This window comes from Bactrocera tryoni, chromosome 3 (genome assembly GCF_016617805.1).
Source record: "Bactrocera tryoni isolate S06 chromosome 3, CSIRO_BtryS06_freeze2, whole genome shotgun sequence".
NCBI classification, from domain to species: domain Eukaryota; kingdom Metazoa; phylum Arthropoda; class Insecta; order Diptera; family Tephritidae; genus Bactrocera; species Bactrocera tryoni.
The window spans coordinates 16,775,375-16,793,573 of record NC_052501.1 but is presented as its reverse complement, the minus strand read 5'-3'; the positions used below and the strand labels follow the sequence as shown (position 1 = coordinate 16,793,573).

At 34.1% G+C, this 18,199-nt stretch overlaps 8 protein-coding genes across 8 annotated transcripts; 4 read left to right on the top strand and 4 right to left on the bottom strand.

Annotated features, from left to right (window-relative positions):
- Positions 1 to 134: 134 nt before the first annotated feature.
- On the bottom strand, positions 135 to 1,398 carry LOC120770038. Its single transcript, XM_040097154.1, has one exon. The coding sequence runs from the start codon at positions 1,277 to 1,279 to the stop codon at positions 254 to 256; it is 1,026 nt and encodes a 341-aa protein (XP_039953088.1). The 5' UTR covers positions 1,280 to 1,398; the 3' UTR covers positions 135 to 253.
- A 356-nt stretch (positions 1,399 to 1,754) lies between these two features.
- On the top strand, positions 1,755 to 3,042 carry LOC120770567 (tRNA N(3)-methylcytidine methyltransferase METTL6). Its single transcript, XM_040098146.1, has one exon. The coding sequence runs from the start codon at positions 1,804 to 1,806 to the stop codon at positions 2,692 to 2,694; it is 891 nt and encodes a 296-aa protein (XP_039954080.1). The 5' UTR covers positions 1,755 to 1,803; the 3' UTR covers positions 2,695 to 3,042.
- On the bottom strand, positions 3,022 to 5,841 carry LOC120770565 (hyccin). Its single transcript, XM_040098143.1, has 2 exons — positions 4,993 to 5,841; positions 3,022 to 4,930 (listed from the first exon to the last, which is right to left on the bottom strand). Exons 1-2 carry the CDS (start codon positions 5,661 to 5,663, stop codon positions 3,886 to 3,888), a joined length of 1,716 nt encoding a protein of 571 aa, XP_039954077.1. The 5' UTR covers positions 5,664 to 5,841; the 3' UTR covers positions 3,022 to 3,885.
- A 241-nt stretch (positions 5,842 to 6,082) lies between these two features.
- Positions 6,083 to 7,397, top strand: LOC120770566 (transmembrane protein 183). Its single transcript, XM_040098144.1, has 2 exons — positions 6,083 to 6,281; positions 6,346 to 7,397. The coding sequence occupies exons 1-2, from the start codon at positions 6,200 to 6,202 to the stop codon at positions 7,290 to 7,292; spliced, it is 1,029 nt and encodes a 342-aa protein (XP_039954078.1). The 5' UTR covers positions 6,083 to 6,199; the 3' UTR covers positions 7,293 to 7,397.
- A 218-nt stretch (positions 7,398 to 7,615) lies between these two features.
- Positions 7,616 to 9,465, top strand: LOC120772300 (CDK5RAP3-like protein). Its single transcript, XM_040100809.1, has 4 exons — positions 7,616 to 7,667; positions 7,729 to 7,903; positions 7,978 to 8,829; positions 8,892 to 9,465. Exons 1-4 carry the CDS (start codon positions 7,662 to 7,664, stop codon positions 9,395 to 9,397), a joined length of 1,539 nt encoding a protein of 512 aa, XP_039956743.1. The 5' UTR covers positions 7,616 to 7,661; the 3' UTR covers positions 9,398 to 9,465.
- Positions 9,466 to 9,918: 453 nt separating this feature from the next.
- On the top strand, positions 9,919 to 14,723 carry LOC120771101 (serine-threonine kinase receptor-associated protein). Its single transcript, XM_040098942.1, has 3 exons — positions 9,919 to 10,564; positions 13,379 to 14,044; positions 14,119 to 14,723. Exons 1-3 carry the CDS (start codon positions 10,447 to 10,449, stop codon positions 14,316 to 14,318), a joined length of 984 nt encoding a protein of 327 aa, XP_039954876.1. The 5' UTR covers positions 9,919 to 10,446; the 3' UTR covers positions 14,319 to 14,723.
- LOC120771102 (eukaryotic translation elongation factor 1 epsilon-1) lies at positions 14,604 to 15,613 on the bottom strand. The gene is made up of 3 exons (XM_040098944.1): positions 15,444 to 15,613; positions 15,076 to 15,378; positions 14,604 to 14,962 (listed from the first exon to the last, which is right to left on the bottom strand). Exons 1-3 carry the CDS (start codon positions 15,522 to 15,524, stop codon positions 14,810 to 14,812), a joined length of 537 nt encoding a protein of 178 aa, XP_039954878.1. The 5' UTR covers positions 15,525 to 15,613; the 3' UTR covers positions 14,604 to 14,809.
- Positions 15,614 to 15,704: 91 nt separating this feature from the next.
- LOC120773121 (putative gustatory receptor 59f) lies at positions 15,705 to 18,039 on the bottom strand. The gene is made up of 4 exons (XM_040102117.1): positions 17,032 to 18,039; positions 16,136 to 16,198; positions 15,980 to 16,069; positions 15,705 to 15,898 (listed from the first exon to the last, which is right to left on the bottom strand). Exons 1-4 carry the CDS (start codon positions 18,037 to 18,039, stop codon positions 15,803 to 15,805), a joined length of 1,257 nt encoding a protein of 418 aa, XP_039958051.1. The 3' UTR covers positions 15,705 to 15,802.
- Between the last annotated feature and the right edge of the window lie 160 nt (positions 18,040 to 18,199).

Sequence of the window (18,199 nt, the reverse complement as noted above, 5' to 3'; positions counted from 1 at the left end):
GTGTGTGCATTTTCTTCCTTTTTAATTTTTCTCTTTATATACATATAAGCCTCACTAAAAAGATAATTCACTAATTTAATATTAAGCAAACGTAATTTCAAAAAAATCGAATGAAAATAAAGAAAAATTCAAAAGACGATACAAAAAATTAAATTTATTTATCAGATGTAAGTATATAATTGTAATTACTGTTATTATAAATAATTTACGTTTTCCTTAAATTAACTTATTACGCTTATATAACTATATGAGACTAAGTGCTTTTGCGTTGTCGTTTTATGCGTGACAGTGGTATGTAGTCTTCCATATTTGTTCGTTTTAATCTTATAATGCAACGTCTAACATGTTTGGAAGCATCCTTTAACGGAACACATTGAAACTTTGTAGCAGTATCAGTTTTAGTCATTTCTTTTTTAACTTGACAAGAAGGTTTATATATTTGGGAGCCACTTCCCATTTCAGCTTCGAAATCTATGATGTTCAATGATTCATATTTCGTATCTGAGCTGCTATCGCTACCTATACAAATTTCGGACGTTCCATTCGACGTTGTACTAGTTACAATTTGCTCCTGTGAGCTATCAGTTTTTTCGTTTAAGAGAATTGTATCTGTGGATTTTAAAACGATTATTTCTTTAAGATTCATCAAATTGAGCAATTCCTCATATTCATCTTCAATAGTTTTTAAATGCGTGTATGTTAATTTAACGGTAGCTTTTGATTCCAGTTCGGCGTTTAATATCAGGTCCATCATTTCAGCTTCCAACTGCAGACGTCTATTTAATGGTAACTGCGATACCATTTTCATATTGTCATATATGACTTGTTGAGCACTGGACAAGTTATTCACGCGCACATCTGTCACTTGATCTTCAAGTTGTATGCTTATTTTCACTATAATTTGACGTAATGGCTCCGGAATAGCTGTTAGATCCAACATTTTCGCCATTTTCTTTATAATAGGTTGTAATTTGTTCCAGCGCCGTTTTAAGTCATCCTTGGTAAAATATACTGCTGGCAGGAATCCCGTATAGTTCACATTAAATGCATTCGTAATGCGATTCCATGCCCAATCGTCATAGTCCGGATCTTGAAATGGTCGCACTCGTGGGTTGTATAAAAACGGATACAATTGTATTAATTCCAAAAGTTTTTCATCATTTAACACTACACCTCCGCCGGAGTCAACATTATTAACATTAAGCACTTCAACATTTGAATATCCCTTGGAATCCGTAGGATAACATAAAATTGTACTTGATGGTTGCTCTGACTCCATAGTAATTTGTTTATATTAAACCTTGCTAATTACTTCCATATACAAATAAATTTATTAAAACACAAACAATATGAAAATTCGGTACACGATTATTTCTTTCACTTTCGATAGGGGCTGTTTAATCGATGCCATGTAAATGACATTACTATCAAAGGCAATTTAAATTAGGACGATTTAAAATTGCTAAAAATCTGGATTGCTGGCAATATTGCCAATGGAACTGCACATTGCTAATGTTTAGCAATTAATTTTCTAAAAAAATTCATGCTTTTATTGCTACGAATGTGCTGTAATTTTGCCTGTTTGACCTGGGAACATAAAACAATGTTCTCCGATCAAATGTCCACACAAGAACATTGCCAACCTCATGGCAATTATTCGCCAGATTGCTGGCAATGTACATGCCTAGTCGAGATGCTCCGACATAATTCACTTTTGAAGCAGCATTCACAATAAACATTTGTTGTCAATTAAATGAGAACAGCTGAAATGTAAATAAGTAAATAATTGATAAGTGGATAAATATGGAATGTGCAGATCGGGAAGCAGACAGCCTTGTCAAGGACATTTTTACCACGGTTGATAAATGCCTTACCGATGAAGAAAAAAGTCGTTTGAAGGCACAAGACAATCGTCTGGTGCCGGAATTTAAAGCAAAGAAACTTGAAGAACAAGCTCAACGCCATTGGGATATATTTTACAAAAGAAATGAGACTCACTTTTTTAAAGACCGCCGTTGGACAACACGTGAATTTGAGGAATTGTTGGGGTTTGAAGGCGAAACCCGTAATGAAAAAATTGGATGCAGTAATAAGCAGCGACGTTTGTTTGAAGTCGGTTGTGGGGTAGGGAATTTAATATTTCCATTAATAGAGGAACAACTAGAGAAAAAGCAGGAAGGAAAGAGTTCCTGGTTTTATTATGCTTGTGACTTTTCGCCTCGTGCTATTGATTTTGTGCGTTCAAATCCACTGTACGATGAGCAGCGTATACACGCTTTTCAATGTGACATTACCACTGAACAAATATACGCACATATCCCGGAGAGCTCCTTGGATATTGTTACTATGATATTTGTATTATCTGCAATACATCCGAATAAATTTGGTATTGTTATAGAAAATATTTACCGCTTACTGAAACCTGGTGGTATTGTGCTTTTTAGAGATTATGGACGTTACGATATGGCACAATTGCGTTTCAAACCAGGCAACAAAATTGCAGAGAATTTTTACATGCGACAAGATGGAACAAGAAGTTACTTTTTTGCAGAGGGTGAATTGGCATCATTATTTTCAGACTCTGAAAGGTTTGAAGCTGTTGAAAATTCTTATGTTCACAGACGTACGTTAAATATTAAAGAAGGTATAGATGTGCCTCGTATTTTCTTACAATCCAAGTTTCGTAAGAGATAATTGTATATACTACATTACCATGGATATTTGTTTCAATCATTGGGAGTCATTTATTAGTTGTATTATTTTAATTTAATATTAGATAACACCTTTTTGATAACATGGAATAAATACATTTAAATGTAATATATATATAATTGCTTTTTTTGTGAATCAAAAGGAATAATTCTAATAAGATTACAATTTTTTGCAAGTGGCTTACTGACTAGTTCATTCTATTAACAGAAACTTTCAAAGAAAATAGTGGTATATGTTATTTACATTGGAAGTAAATTGAGCTAATGTTTGTATTCAACTAACTAAAGGAAGTAACAAGATAAAATAAAATATTTTAATAACATAACTTTACATTTTATTCGTTTAGCAAATCAATTTACAATTGGTGATGTATAGTCCCTGTGCTTATAACCATTTTCCACCCATTATAATTTATATTGTATATCAATCGATTCTTTTATTGTACTATACAAATCGGTGTTGTGTAATAAATTTCAAAAATACTAATTTTACTGCGAATATATTAAATAAATTAAAATTCGATTGTTTGTCATATTGTTTCTACACTATAACAATGCTAGATAATACAAAATTCACACATATGGATATTACATTCATGCATTTTCATTTCGTTATTGATAGTTTTTATTAAATGTAAGCAATTCCCAAACCGTATGTATGCTATTTAGACTAAAAGCAGTTTTTTAAAGAAAAAATGAACAAATGTGTAATTTGCAATGAATTTCCCCCCAACTGATTTTAAGTACACATTTACTGAAGTACACAATAATACCATAATTTTTGCTTTTCCGTTCCATGTGTATTTTAAATGTTCGTGCACAAAATAATATAACTATGAATGTGTGGTAATAATTTCGATTTTCGTGGTAAATTACTAAATTCTATTAAATTTGTGTTTGTTTTGCCTTAGCCCTATTAACACCGAATCACCAGTATTCATTCATTCTATTTATACCTAGCAACAATTATTTATATATATATATATATGTATTAATTATTCTTACGTTAAAATTGAAGTGGTATTGAAATAGGTATTGTAATATTTAACAGTTTTAAGCATAATTGTCGCTCAATAAAATTAAATGTTGGAAGCTTTCCCCAACATTTGGCACACACGCAACAATCGTTTGATTGCTTTCAAACACAACTTCAATTCCTGGAAGCATTATAGCACTAATCTATACCCACATCACCCACTTTAGTGCTGCTTCCAACACCGGCAGGGCCCACAAGTTGTGGCATTTCAATGCTTGAATCAAAACTTTTTGTTATCAAGTCGCTGCTCGTGATTGAATTAGTATTGCTAGCTACGCTACTGTTGTTCAACATATTGCTGCTTCCACCGCCCCCATTTATTTCACTGTCAATACTAAAGCTACCACTGCCATTTTCATTAGCAAGTAGCGTTTGCATGGGTAACATTTCCGTAGTATCAATTGAGTCGTAGGGTTTTCCTTTCACGCCCATTGAAGACGGACTTTTCTCGAAATCAGTTAACGCTATATTATTGCCCTCAGCTTGTAGTTGTAGCAAAGAGTTTCGCTGAGTGTGTTTTTCAAATTTCCGAAGCGGCGGCTTTGGGGGCTCGCCCGCCGCTCCAGCTCCAATTATTTTTCCATCCTTTTCCTTCTCTTTCTCTTTGTCTTTATCCTTTTCTTTGTCTTTAGACTTTTTGAAACCAGCAATTAACGCTTTATGTGCCTGAGCTTTTATGCCTTCCATGCTAGGGCGAATGATAGAATTTCGCGATGACGTATTTTGTGTTTGTTGCTGGTCTTTAGGATCGACTTCTTCAGTAACACTAGCCAACATCGGAGGAGCTTGTGGCATTGTGAGATCCTGTACTTGTATAGGGATATCATCAGGTAACTTTTTAGTACGGAATGACGCATTCGTGATCATCGATTTGGAAATGGCTGTGGTCACAGTATTCGTGGCAGGTGTAAGGGCTACGCTAAGTCCCATCGGTCCATCACTTGGCTGGCCGGAGGGGTTTGCGTGTAATGAATTTCTCACAGCACTTGTCACAAGTATAAGCTCCGTGTACATTTCAAAACATGCACGATGATGAATATCGTCCAATGTTTGTATCGCCACTGTTCCAAAACCATTAAACATTGCAAAGTATATAGCGTGTACCAACTCTACCAGGAATGATGAGGAAAGAGGAATGCGCGGTGTTATTGACTTTGGGACAAGTGCGCCACTCGAATCAGAACTTAGGAAATTCATATTAGCGTTATAAAAACAAGTCAAATTAGGAGTGTTTCATATACTTACCCATAAGAGATTCGATGTGCATGTTGTTTTGAAAACCCTTGATTAACTAGCTGCGATGCCACACGACAAAGATGTATCAAAGCGGATTTTTGCGTAAGGCTAACTTGCTGATTATAACAAAACATTAGTGCAGTCATAATACGTAACCTATTCTGAGCGGTAATCGCTTCAATCTGAGTATGTGGACCCCACTTAATTTCTCGATTACAGTTTTCTTCCCAACGCCGCAAATCTGTCATTGGTAAATTTTTTTCTTCATGGTATACTGACGCTTGTGCTAATATCGGCATACGGAAAGTGACTACATGTTGACCGCCGTCTTCAGTGGATATCTCCGCATTGTAAATGCATATTAGTAATGTCTCTACACTACGGGCACCTTTTTTGTCACCAGCTGCGACGGCATGCAGATAAGTATAGATCAATACTGGAATGAACTGTAAAGGAAATTTTCGGAGCGAATCTTCAGAAGCACGATAAAATGACAGAAACTGCTGACAAATTTCATGAACCAAAGTTTCGTGTCGTTGTCGTTCACTGAATATGGTATAAATGGCTTCAGCGATTTCAGGGTCGGTTTCATGCTCCACAGCGAAGGTTGTCACTTCAGCTGGCTGGCCTTGTATACGGCGGTAATCTGCCAGCCAGTCTTGTACAATTGATTCCGCCATAGTATTTTTCACAGAATGGTTTAATTCCTACCACAATTCCCTTCAGATTAATAGATTTTTCCACGTTACATACACTTTTAGTTTTTTTTAGATTTTAATAAGATTAATTAATGAATAAATGAAAACTTATTTTTGACGTAACTTTTTACTGAATCAATTTATCAATTCGTCATACAGGTGCTTCTTCACAACGTACTTACTAGTACACAATAAGAGTTTCAAGGTGAAGTTAAAAGTCGATGATGACAAATTAATAAATATGCTAAAAAACTATTTATGAAATTCGCTGCAAATACAAGTATGGCCTTTTGCAAATTCCTTTTAACAAAAATACAAATTATTGGAAAAAGATGTAATTTTAGAAGTATACAAGAATTACACATTAGGAAACATAAAATAATGGCATCCCTTAGTTTATCAACAACCGTTATTACAGCTGATCTGACGCCAGAAATTTAAGTAATATTAGTAATGCATAACAATAAATAAAAACAAATCGGACAAAGTTATACAAAAATTTAACTTGCAAATGAAAAATGATTGCTGACGACATTGCAGATAACGAAGAAGAAACAATTGTTATTCAAGAAAAGTTTATCAGAACAAAAGGGAAATGTAGTATGTATTTATACTTGTGTCTACTAAACGATTGTATTTTAATCACACTAATTTATACTTGCAGAAACACATTTACGTCCGAATGACATATACCTTGAATTAAAATTAAGAGATCGTGCCGGTAAATGTAGGGGAGCAGGACGGTTGGAGTGGAGACCTGAAAGTGTTATGGAACGAAGCGACAATGATAAACCACAAATGATTTACAACATAGTACATGGCGATATATGGTACCATATTGCGGATCATATTCCTCCTGAATACGTTCAAACCTTTGCTTTAATATGCCGTCAAACGGCAGCACTTGTTAATACACAAAGATTTTGGAAAAAAATTTACAGAAGTTATTGCCAGAAATCAAGTGCTGAAACTAATTGGATACTTACACTGCCTGAATACTTGCAGTCGCATAACGTACTTAACTGCGAGTTGGCCACAATGCGTGCGCGTGTAGTGGAATCACTATTCCAAACCTATTCACCATTGTCAGATCGTATGGCGAAAGGGTATTCTTTAGATAAGTTAATTGGATATTCTTATGTATCTTCATGGCATGAACAAGAGGAGTGTGTATGGATAGCATGCTATAAGTTTTGCAACAAACAGCAAAACAAAACAGAAGTGAAAAAAGGACGTGATTTAAATGAATTCCTGTCAAATGGTTGCGAAACCGACGACTGGGAGACATTGGCGGAAGACAATAAATTGTGTATGAAATCAAAATATATTCCTGCTAAAAACCACACAAATGAAGGTGTGTGTTTGCTAGTAATACGCTGTGACCGTTTTATACCTTTTCCCACTCATCTGTTTTACGATAGTGGAAGATCGCGCGTATTGTTGTTAGGGACGCGACAAATGCTTGCTAAAGACATGCGCGCCATAAACTTAGAATTAGATTTTGGAGACTCTTCTAGTAAAATTATTACTACTGTGAAATATCCCAAAGTTGCAAGCGTTAAAGCTTTTCCTTGGTGGCACCCCGATTTCCGAAAATATAGTATATGGTAAATCTTGTTTAATTGATTGAGTAAAGTGTACCAGTATGCATGGCAGTTATGATTTTTTTTAATAAAAATGGTATCTTTATTTTTTCATAGAAACGCACAAGGCCTTAATAAATTTTATTTATGTGTTAAATATTGTTAATATTATTATTGTTTCAAATACTTACATACATGTGACGAGAAATCAAAAATATATAATTTTTGCATAAGAAATAACTTTGAAGTTTATTGATTTATAAATATCGATAACCAGATTTTCGATAATAAACAAATTATTTTGACTGAATGAATGAAAGAAGCAGAGCAGAAAATATTTTGTTTGCGTGGACAAGTACAATAAAATATTTTTGTTTGATACATTAAACTAATTAAAATGAATGTAAGTTAACTTGTTAGTTATTTTGTTTGCATTGATATTTTACTTATTACAAATGATGTAGGAAGCAGATATTCCGATTGACATCCACACTCTGAAGCTGCAGGATTGGTTGGTAAGCAGAAGGATTGTGCCCAAAACTATTCAAAAGAATATCAAAGAGATACGCACAAAGATTTCAAATGCTCTTCAAGATATGCCAGCCAATGATCAACTGATTAAATTATTGTCAGGGACCAGTAAGTGAAATAAATAACAAATTGCTATACTGGAAACCATTAAAATTATTTATTTTTTCTCTTTTTGGTTACAGACATAAACTACTATCACTGTAAAGAAATTGTTGAGATTCTGAAACAAACGGAAAAGGAAACAAAAAGCGTATTTGGAACGTATGGAAGTCAGAGAATGAAGGACTGGCAGGAAATACTACGTCTGTACGAAAAAGATAACGTCTATCTTGCAGAGTCCGCCCAAATATATGTGCGCAATGTGAATTATGAAGTGCCTGGTATTCGAAAGCAAATGACAAAATTAGAGCAGCAAAGCGATGAATGTTTAAAAAGGGTTCAAGATCTTGGCAAACCAGAATCACAATTACTGGCCGAACATGCTTCACTTTTGCAACAATTGGGGGTTAAAGGTGAAAATTTGCGAGAAGAATTCCTACAAGTTTTGTCTAAGTTACCAGACATGTATGCCAATTCAATAGGTGATATTGGCAAATTAGAAGAAGCAATTAACTTATTCTCTGAAGGAAGTAACAAACAAATTTTACCCATACTACGCCACCTTATCGAATTTGGCAACACAACCGTTTATCAATATGTGCACAAAGAAGAACCTTTAACTATTGAAGAACCCACAATTAAATTAAATTTAAATGATGACACTTTGACTGGTAGTGCAGATGATAATGAAATCGATTTTGGTGGCGATGATAATGGAGGCACCTCATCTACAATATCGGCAGAAATTATTGATTTCGGAGAACTCAATTTAGATAGTAACAACTGCGCTATAGATTCGGATGGAAATGGTGGTGACATTGATTGGGGCATTGAAAGTGGTCCGAGTGAGGCTGTAGAGATAAATTTTGACATTCCTATTGAAGAATACGGTATAGTTATTGAGGGGACTGGCATGGATGGTGGCATTGCTAAAGGTGAAATAAATTTTATTTTATTTTTATTAATATATATTAATATATTTCGTCTTTTAATACAGGAGAACAAGCTTACTCAATTCTTGATTCACCCAGTTATCGGGATAGATTTCTCGATGAAATTTACGAACTTGATGCATTTTTACGTATGCGACTTTATGAACTTAACCAATTGGAAGCTTCTAGCAATATTATGTTTTCGCTGATGGATAGCATTTCCACATATGATGCAGAGAGTATACGAAAAATGTTAAAGAATATTGATCAAATTTTGGGTGAGGTATGTAACGAGCAAACTCGCCACCTTTTCCAATTAAAACATTCGCCTAAATATGCTGATTTGTTGGCAAATAAGTTGCGACAAATGACAAAGGCAGTTGATAAAATACGTGAGACGAAAGAAGTTCTTAAAAAACGTTCTTTGGAGTTAAAACAACAGCGCGTAGATTTGAACCCAGTTTTAGCGGAGCTAATATCACAAACGAAGAAGCTCCAAATACATATTGAGAATGATATTTCCAAACGTTACAAAAATCGTGTAGTAAACCTGATGGGAGGAGTAAACTAATGGTTTGTTGGAAAATTTAGGTGATTTTGTTATGTAATAATATGCAATTATTAAAATTATGTAAAACATGTACTGTGTTTGATGATGTTCTAATATTTGATAATATTAATAATAATAATTATTATAAAAACATCGGAAAATAAAGAATTCAGCATTTTCACAAAATACAATTTTAATGTTGCTCTTTTGTTATTAAGAAAAACTTGAATTTAAGTTTCAAGCTAAAACAATCTCTTGTGTAAGCCCGTTGTAAGGCATGCTGCCATATACTCGTGCAATTATTTAAAATGCAGATAATATTTTATGGTAAAGAGTAAGATTTAGTTAGTAGAATTTCTCGTAAAATTTCTGTTTTTTGCAGTAAAGAGATAGGTAAATAAATTTTAAATGCCGGCTATGTCAGTTATATTAACCCATTTTTTCCAATAACTTTACTTACGTTTGTAGAAAGTGGCAGCTCTATTGTAGACTACCAAAAGAAAATAACATAAAACAGTTGTCAGATATTTTTCGTTCATTCATTCAGTCTTTGTTTTTCATTGCATCTCGCTAAATATAAAAATCTAATAATTCCGATCAAAAGGAAACTAAATTTTTCTAGTAACAAGTAAAGGAGAAAAAAGCCAAATCGACGCGAATTTTAATTCTATGCAAATAATTAAATAATCTCATTCATCCAAGTTGTGTTCGTGCTGAAAATTGAAGTTCACAAAAAATCCAGAAACCAAAATACATACTTATAAAAACCAAAATTGTCCAGCAATTGCTCAAAAGTATAGATAAACTGAACAGGAAAAAGCTAATTAACAAAAAATAAATATATTTTATAAAATATCAAAAACGGAGGAACTGAAGTTACGGCAGCAAGCCGAAAGAAATAGCAACGGCGGCGTAGAAAACTTTAACGTTTAGCTAAGTTTGCACATTTTTGGCAGCGCCGCCAGCGTCAAGTTGAAGGATAAAAATTATTTCAATATATCTACAATTATAATACAAATTAGTTAATAACAATATAAGGCGTTGAACACGACAACCACAAAGTTGAAAGGATGACCTCTAATTTGCGTCAAATCCCATTGACCTGCAGTGGTCATACCCGTCCCGTAGTGCATTTGGATTTTAGTGACGTTTGCGAGAGCGGTTACTTTCTCATTTCAGCGTGCAAAGGTAATTATAATTTTACACAACTAAATTTTGTAGGGATTTATTATTTGAAGCTGCAATATATTTCTTCGATACCTCTACAGAGATACAAATATTTAATTGAAATTTTTTTTTCGTCGGTTGTGTGGGATCTTTTAGAAAGTGATGTAGTTTACCAAACATAAAAAATATTCGATAAATCGTACGTATATAATTTAAGTAAGAAATCATACTAGCAGAAAATTATATACATTTTCGGTAAATGCTACATAATTCGTAACTTATGTAGATATATACAATACCTTCATGCGTATAGTACTTCTACAAGTACACTTTTTCGTCGATTTCATTGCCCAAGGCAAGCCTTGACCTACATTCTCTGATGACGTTTCAAGTGATCACCACGGATCACGAAAATAGTATGCAAAATTAGTTGAGGCGAATGTGTACTGCTCCAAACGAAACCAGTTTTACACCTTTGTTCTATCCTATCTGTGCTAATTGCTTGTGTTCACCCAGCCGGTAGTTGATTGGTGAGCAGTTGTTTAAAATTGAGTTCTACGCGTTGTAAAACACACAAATAAATTGAAAAATATCTCGCTGTTCGTGGCCTCCGACGATCCTCTGACTTCCCTAGTTTGCAAAGTACATATTTTACGAAATTGTTTCCATTGCTCGCTGTATAAGCTTTGCTGCACAGCATTACGCTGCAACTTGTTTCGTTTGCCGTTGATAGTTGGTGTATTTCGCCGCTAGCTGTGTGTTTTGCTCATACGGGAAGCACCTTGAAGCTGTCGCATGCGTTTTTACTTTGCCTTTTTTGTTGCTATTCACTTGTTTGTTTTGTGCAATTTTTTCTTTTTTATTTTATATGTAATCAATTATATTATTGTTGGAGCATACTACTTTGTCTACGCTTTGTTTTTCCATTTATTTGTTTAAATTGATAAAGACACTCTATGCGTTATTATAAAAAAAATAAAGAAAACATATTTATTTAGGAAGTTTGTTGGTGAATAAGAAAAGCTACTAGAGGTGGACAAATATTTAATATTATTAATATTACATAAATCACAACCTTAGAATGCAATCGACATACATATGTGTATTTTTACTATGTAGAACAATAAATTTAAACGCATTTCTATTTCTAATCTGAAGTTAATTCCAAATTAGTTTTCTGTTTGCATTTCCTATTGTGTTTATCATGATTTGTGCGTGTAATCTATAAAACTTGTTCCTTTGTTATGCGTAACAGTTATGCTCTCTATGCAGCAGCTAAATGCATATAATATTGCAATTAAATAGCCGACAATCAAGCAGCTAGTCACATCAATAAATAAAGATAATTTATTATAAAAACGCCTGTTCACCTTGATTTAGAATGTCTACACGATTAACAAAGTGCGCGAAATTTTCAGTGCGACTGCCAACGGCACTCTATTAAAATAACAACAAATGACGAATGCGCAGCTGCAAAAACTTTTTCAAAGGCAATTGCTTTTATATAAAACACGAAAATACGAAAGTATAGCAATGAACCATGGGGCGTGTAAACAGGGCGTTTATTTATTTCTTGCACATATGTATGTATTTATTAAACATTACGATTATTAATTATCATATATTGTTTTGTTCAACATTTAACAGATCTTACTGTAACAAAACCATTTCACTTATATTTGCAAGAGTTAAAAAAAAACTGCATTTATTATGAAAAAATGTTTCTGCCTACTCTGAAGAAGCGTTTCGAGAGAACGTATTTAAAGTTTTCGAAGCCGATTACTAAGTCCAAAAATTCTTACAAATATGCTGTTATCTCTGGAAGTCAATTTCAAATATTCGATGCACATATACGCAAAACAAAGAATCGATGTATGGAAATTGATAAATATATGTATATGAAATATGTCATGCAGATTCTGTTCAACGTAACGTACTAATTATTCTATGACAGCATCAGCATTAAAAAACATTGTTTTTTCTTGTATGAACAACAACAGTTCCGCTTTTTAAAGTTTACCTTTCACTGACGTAGCCCACATTCTTCATACCTTCAATTAATTTAATTTATTATTTTTTTCTAAAAAATATGTACATATATATTTGTACTTTCATAAAGTGCATATTTCCGAAGTCGACATGGTAAGTGATTACATTAGGAACTCCAGTCGAGAAAGGCAGTTGCGTTTGCAATTTTACATAGTCTGCCTACACTCCACATGCATACATATCCATACATACATACATATATGAATGTACAAATGCATGTTTGGCATAACAGTCGTGTAATCGACTCACTAGCCAGTGAGTCGCAAACAGGTCGTTGGCATTGATGTAGTCATTGAGTCAAGGTTGCTTCCGCTTTTTTTGTTTTTGCTTGTCGTCGCTTGTTTGTTGTACATTTTGCTGTAGTTTACATTGTCTGCTGCTTTGCGGCTTGCTGCATTTTATTTGTATATTACCACTTTTGCAATGCAGCATATGTATTTATAAATTGCAAATACACATACACGCATATTTATACTTTTCGTAATATTTATATTAACATTTTTTGTGACGTGTTTTGCTGGACAGGATTTCAACGATATGGTTGGCCTTGCTGCGTTTTCCTTTGTAGATTATAAAGAGAGCAATGTTCAAGGTGTTTCGTCGGATATTCTTTATATTTTGGTATAGAGAAATTTGTAGTATTTAAAATTTTAGTTTATTTATTTTTTATTCTAAAAATTACAACGTTAGTGCAAATTTTAATAGCAGTAATTAATTTTTCTACATAAGTTAATAAAACACCTTTAATGAAATATAATTTTTTAAATATAATTTTAATTCCTGCAGATGGGAGCCCAATGTTGCGGCAAGGAGACACCGGTGATTGGGTGGGCACATTCGAAGGTCACAAAGGTGCCGTCTGGGGTGTGGCGTTGAATAAGAATGCCACATTGGCCGCTTCTGGTGCTGCTGATTTTACTGGAAAAGTTTGGAATGCCGTTACGGGCGGTGAAATTCACAGTTTCCAACATAAGCATATTGTGAAATCAGTTGCATTCGATACAAACTCAGAGAATATTGTCACCGGCAGCAATGAGAAATTGGTGCGTGTATTCAATTTGGAGCAACCGAATGCCGAACCAGAACTATACGCTGGTCATGCAGGTGCTTTGAAACGTGCACTCTTTTGTCGTGACGATAAATGTATACTGTCTGCAGCTGAAGATAAAACCGTGCGCTTGTGGGATCGCTTAACTGGCAATGAGATACAACGACTGCAGTTTCCCCACAACCCAAATAGCTTAGAAATATCGGCTGATAATCACATTCTAACCATAACACATGGTTCGACCATCAGCTTCTGGGAAGTGGACACGTTGAAAAAGCTGAAAGAGGTGAAAGTGCCGACTAATGTGTCGTCGGCTAGTTTACATCCCGACAAACATGTGTTTGTATGTGGTGGTGAAGATTTTAAGATGTACAAATTTGATTATATAACCGGTAATGAAATTGGTGAGTACTTATTGCAAAAATGTGCACAAAATTAATAAATATCTAGTTTTTATGCGCCTTTTCTGCCTTCACAGAATCCTTTAAAGGTCATTTTGGTCCAGTGCATTCTGTGAAGTTTAGCCCGGATGGTGAGCTGTATGCCAGTGGCTCTGAAGATGGTACATTGCGACTCTGGCAGACAACTGTGGGTAAAACTTATGGACTCTGGAAGTGTACCGAACCGGGGGAATTGAATAATTCTATGAATTCACCACGCGAAGTACATGCCAATTAGAGAGACGTATTCGTTCGTTGATGTGTAAAGATGAATGTAGGTGAAATTCTAAACAAAAAAATCGAAGCCCTTTTCGGCATCAGGAGTGAAATGATTTTAATGCTGTTTAAAATTTATTTTCTTCAATTTTTGAACTACAAATATTTTGCAAACCTATTATACGAATTTGAGAGTAAATGATTTGTAATAAATTTGGACATTTTTAAGAACTTGAAATTTTTTGAAGAACGTAAGAACTTGTAATAGCATTTACTTCACGGAATTATTAAATAGCTGGCAAAGTACTGAATTTTATTCCAAATTGCTTTTTACTTAAGAAAGAATAATGAACAGAAATGATGATTGAGCATATTTTAGTATGTAATACATTAAGTGATTTCAAATAAATACGTACACTTTTTCCTACTTAGTATTTTTCATATACTATTATATGTTGTTATTGTTATTCACGGGGGAAAATAAATAGTTCGTTAACATGACGTGTGGGAGATTTACATATGTGTGCCTTTCGCCCAACCATGCAAGTAAATTGTGGTGAAGTTGAGCACTTGACCACCTTGACGTATTTCTGGTCTCTGTTGCAGATGGTCAAACCAGCGGGAGAGATTTAAATAATTTTCTTTTTCGACCGGTGAAAGAGATTTCTGCAAAATTAAATATTAAAACAAATTGTATATGTTTATTTGAAAACTAGCAAGGGATATTTTTAAAACTTTAATAAGATTGGAATATCTCGGTTAAAAACAAAAAAACTTACCACTAAATTGTAGATGGCATAAAATATAGCTAAGTCCGCTAATGTAATGAAATATCCTACTAAGTAGGATTTAGTAGCGAATAGTTTATTAAAATCACGTAGTAGTTGATGCGATATATGTTTGTCTTTGGAACCAGGTGCCACATACAATACAGCAAATTCAATCCATTGGTAGACGTCCGCGGCAATTTCCCTGGTCGCTGTACTGTTGCGGGCAATCTCTGATTTAGATTCTTGTGCAAGTGCGTTAAGAATAGTGGCAAAACCAGATACTGTGTTGTTGTTGTTCGTGCGAGTAATGATCTAAAAATTATTATTTTTGTATAGAATTTCTTTTCATTGCAAAATAGACGCCTGAAGTTGTATACCTTCTCAGAATTGAGCTTCACTTCGCCAGCTGGAACACCAAGAGTTTTGGCGATTTTTGTAATAGTTTCGACTTCACACATTCTTAACTAATTTCTTTTTTAAGTGTATTTATTTGGTTTATTTATACAAAATTAATTATTTGCAAGATAATTATCCACGTGAAATACTTTTTGTTAAATTGCAATGTTTATTAAACAGCTGATTAAGTGTTGCCAGATCATCAATTTACTATTATCAAGAATATGCTTCGGACAATTTATTAATTAGAAAGTTGTCGCGAATATATTTTCGTTCGTTACGTTCGCTTGTCTTCAGCGAACGAACAATTGTTCTTTATTACATTCGTTCAAACTTTGGTCTAGGGACTCCCCGAGTTATGTGTTAACTTAAGCGCCTCGTAAGTTATGTCATATTGCAGTAAAAATATAAATACGGTGGACATGGCTGTTAAAAGCTACATTAAAAAAATTATTGTCTATTACATATGTATGTATGTATGTAAGGTAAATATTCTTGTCTTAAATGAGATTCTTACTGTTGTAATAAATTTGAGATTCAATTCTGCAACTCCACAGACAACATTTGTTCGGGTGTTTATAATTAATTGCAATACAAAATGGGTGACCTGCAAATAAAAAGAAGACAACAAAAATATACATATTTAGAAAAGAAATAAATAAGAAAAACAAACTGTATCCTCCATTTCCGTGTTTTGGCCACCAATTTCGTTCATTATAAAGATTGTATTGCTGTTCTGAAAAAAATAAAGAAATATAATTAAAATCTCGTTTTTAATATCAAGAAAAGATTTCCGGTAAATAGTCTAATTAAGTCTAAATTGGACATATGAATTGAAGCTCACAGACGTTGAAATTCAATATAGCTTGTCAGAAATGATGCTTGAACACTACAAAAAGAAATATTTTTTTGTCCAGATTGTGAAAAAAAAAATCATATCTGAAACCTGGCCAACCAGCCGAATGCTCTTTGTTTGATGGAGTCATAAGAGCGTGAGCTTTTAAAACCGGTTGAAACTGTTAATGGGTAATGCTACCAACAATAACTTCTGATATCCACACGAATATAGTCATAAATAGAGGCAGTAGTTCTAAATTCTTTCGCTTCTCTTTTCGATTTTACTTTATCTATGTTCGTGTATATGCTAAGTCTTGCTACTACGACATCTAGCGGAAGCGAGTTTTATCAATTTTTGGTCCGAAGAAAAGGAAGAGCAGGCAACTATCAAATGTTATGCGGCGGAAACTGAAGCAATGAAAGCCAGTGAGGCGGACTTTGTATTTTAAATTGAAACCTGTCGGCGTAAATAGAGAAAATAGCCGAACTGTTTATTCATGACAGCATCTTAAAGACATCGCCGAATTTCATCCGAGGAACGAAGGGGGTGGCTATTAATTCGTTCATCCCGATTTACTTCAAGAAACTAACTTGATGTAACTATCGTAACCTATATTTTTAACACTTCTGGTATTATTTTGTAATGGATGATATCTTTCTTATCACATATAATCAAAGTGAAAGCGTTTTCTATTTATTACCTTAAAACTTAAACTCCATTTATATTTTTACCTGATTCTGGATGCTCTGATTATAGTAAAGTATCAGAAGCATCTTAGCAATGTGCATGATTGTCCAAACCAACGAGTAGAAAACCGCCGGCAGTGCTGACGTATTCCACTCGTCCACATATTTGTAGATCAAAAAAATATTCACCGCCAAATTTGTGAAGGATCCAATGTATACCAAGACCACCGAAAATGCAAAACTATTATTCACATCCTTCGTAAATACTTGTAAAGCTGAATAGAGCAGTCGGATGCGTTGTAGTCTTTCATTTAAAAATCCTGGACTATTCTTTTGCGAAAGCTTTGCGAGTAGTATTTCGTTTAAACGTCTCGAGCGTTGGGCGATAGCATACAACAGCGTGTAGTATTGTATGAGTGAGATGGACAATATTAAGTTCGGCAACAGATAGACGACGAGACTTCGTATGTAGTTAAGGAAAATGCCATTACTGTAAAAGTAATTGAGGCTGGCAGTCCAAAAGACAAAGAAAATTACCAAAGCCACATGAGCTTTCAAGAAGTACGTTAAACGTTCGTAGTTCGGTAGTCTCTCAAAATTAACTAAAGTGTAATCGAATTCAGCGATGTTATGTAAAAGTCGACGACATTTGTGACGGCTCCAATAACTGCTTGTTATAATCAGGAATATATGCAATATGTATATTAGATATTCGCCAAAATATAACGGCTTATGTATTGTCGGCAAGTAGATGTTGATCTTCGTGAACTCGCTGTATATGGCCACGATGAGACTGGCATAAATAATAATGCACCAAACGATGTGCAATATAAGCCATATACTATGCTTATTATTGTTGTCGGTCGGTATATGTTGATGTGCGTCATATGGTAGGCTTACAAAAATCTCAGAAAGCAATAAAAAATATTGAACTGCGCGATATAACTGCGTTTCCAAATCATCGACACTGGTCTGCTTAGCAGCCGGTGAGAATTGTGAACGGTGCTGTAATTTTCTTTTGTTTGAACTTCCGTGTACTATCGTCGGCAACATTCCGCGAACAATACACAACTAACTAACTCGAAACGCACTCGTCGCAGGAGCTATAACGAAGCAGCTCGAAGTGTCTGCGTTAAATGTTTTCAATTAATCGTGTAGAACACCGTTTGATTAATGAATACATATGTACATGTCGCTAATTTCATTACGGTAT

Excerpts from the sequence above, each read along its gene's own strand:
- LOC120770038 (XM_040097154.1), bottom strand. The coding sequence starts at position 1,279 with ATGGAGTCAGAGCAACCATCAAGTACAATTTTATGTTATCCTACGGAT.
- LOC120770567 (XM_040098146.1), top strand. The coding sequence starts at position 1,804 with ATGGAATGTGCAGATCGGGAAGCAGACAGCCTTGTCAAGGACATTTTT.
- LOC120770565 (XM_040098143.1), bottom strand. The coding sequence starts at position 5,663 with ATGGCGGAATCAATTGTACAAGACTGGCTGGCAGATTACCGCCGTATA. Across the intron at positions 4,931-4,992 it reads GCACATCGAATCTCTTATGG|TTCTGATTCGAGTGGCGCAC; the intron begins GTAAGTATATGA and ends GAATTTCCTAAG.
- LOC120770566 (XM_040098144.1), top strand. The coding sequence starts at position 6,200 with ATGATTGCTGACGACATTGCAGATAACGAAGAAGAAACAATTGTTATT. Across the intron at positions 6,282-6,345 it reads CAGAACAAAAGGGAAATGTA|AAACACATTTACGTCCGAAT; the intron begins GTATGTATTTAT and ends TTATACTTGCAG.
- LOC120772300 (XM_040100809.1), top strand. Across the intron at positions 7,904-7,977 it reads TAAATTATTGTCAGGGACCA|ACATAAACTACTATCACTGT; the intron begins GTAAGTGAAATA and ends TTTTGGTTACAG. Across the intron at positions 8,830-8,891 it reads GGATGGTGGCATTGCTAAAG|GAGAACAAGCTTACTCAATT; the intron begins GTGAAATAAATT and ends CTTTTAATACAG.
- LOC120771101 (XM_040098942.1), top strand. The coding sequence starts at position 10,447 with ATGACCTCTAATTTGCGTCAAATCCCATTGACCTGCAGTGGTCATACC. Across the intron at positions 10,565-13,378 it reads TCTCATTTCAGCGTGCAAAG|ATGGGAGCCCAATGTTGCGG; the intron begins GTAATTATAATT and ends TAATTCCTGCAG. Across the intron at positions 14,045-14,118 it reads TATAACCGGTAATGAAATTG|AATCCTTTAAAGGTCATTTT; the intron begins GTGAGTACTTAT and ends CTGCCTTCACAG.
- LOC120771102 (XM_040098944.1), bottom strand. The coding sequence starts at position 15,524 with ATGTGTGAAGTCGAAACTATTACAAAAATCGCCAAAACTCTTGGTGTT. Across the intron at positions 15,379-15,443 it reads TGAAGCTCAATTCTGAGAAG|ATCATTACTCGCACGAACAA; the intron begins GTATACAACTTC and ends AATAATTTTTAG. Across the intron at positions 14,963-15,075 it reads ATGCCATCTACAATTTAGTG|AAATCTCTTTCACCGGTCGA; the intron begins GTAAGTTTTTTT and ends TTAATTTTGCAG.
- LOC120773121 (XM_040102117.1), bottom strand. The coding sequence starts at position 18,039 with ATGTTGCCGACGATAGTACACGGAAGTTCAAACAAAAGAAAATTACAG. Across the intron at positions 16,199-17,031 it reads ATCAGAGCATCCAGAATCAG|AACAGCAATACAATCTTTAT; the intron begins GTAAAAATATAA and ends TATTTTTTTCAG. Across the intron at positions 16,070-16,135 it reads ACACGGAAATGGAGGATACA|GTCACCCATTTTGTATTGCA; the intron begins GTTTGTTTTTCT and ends TTTTATTTGCAG.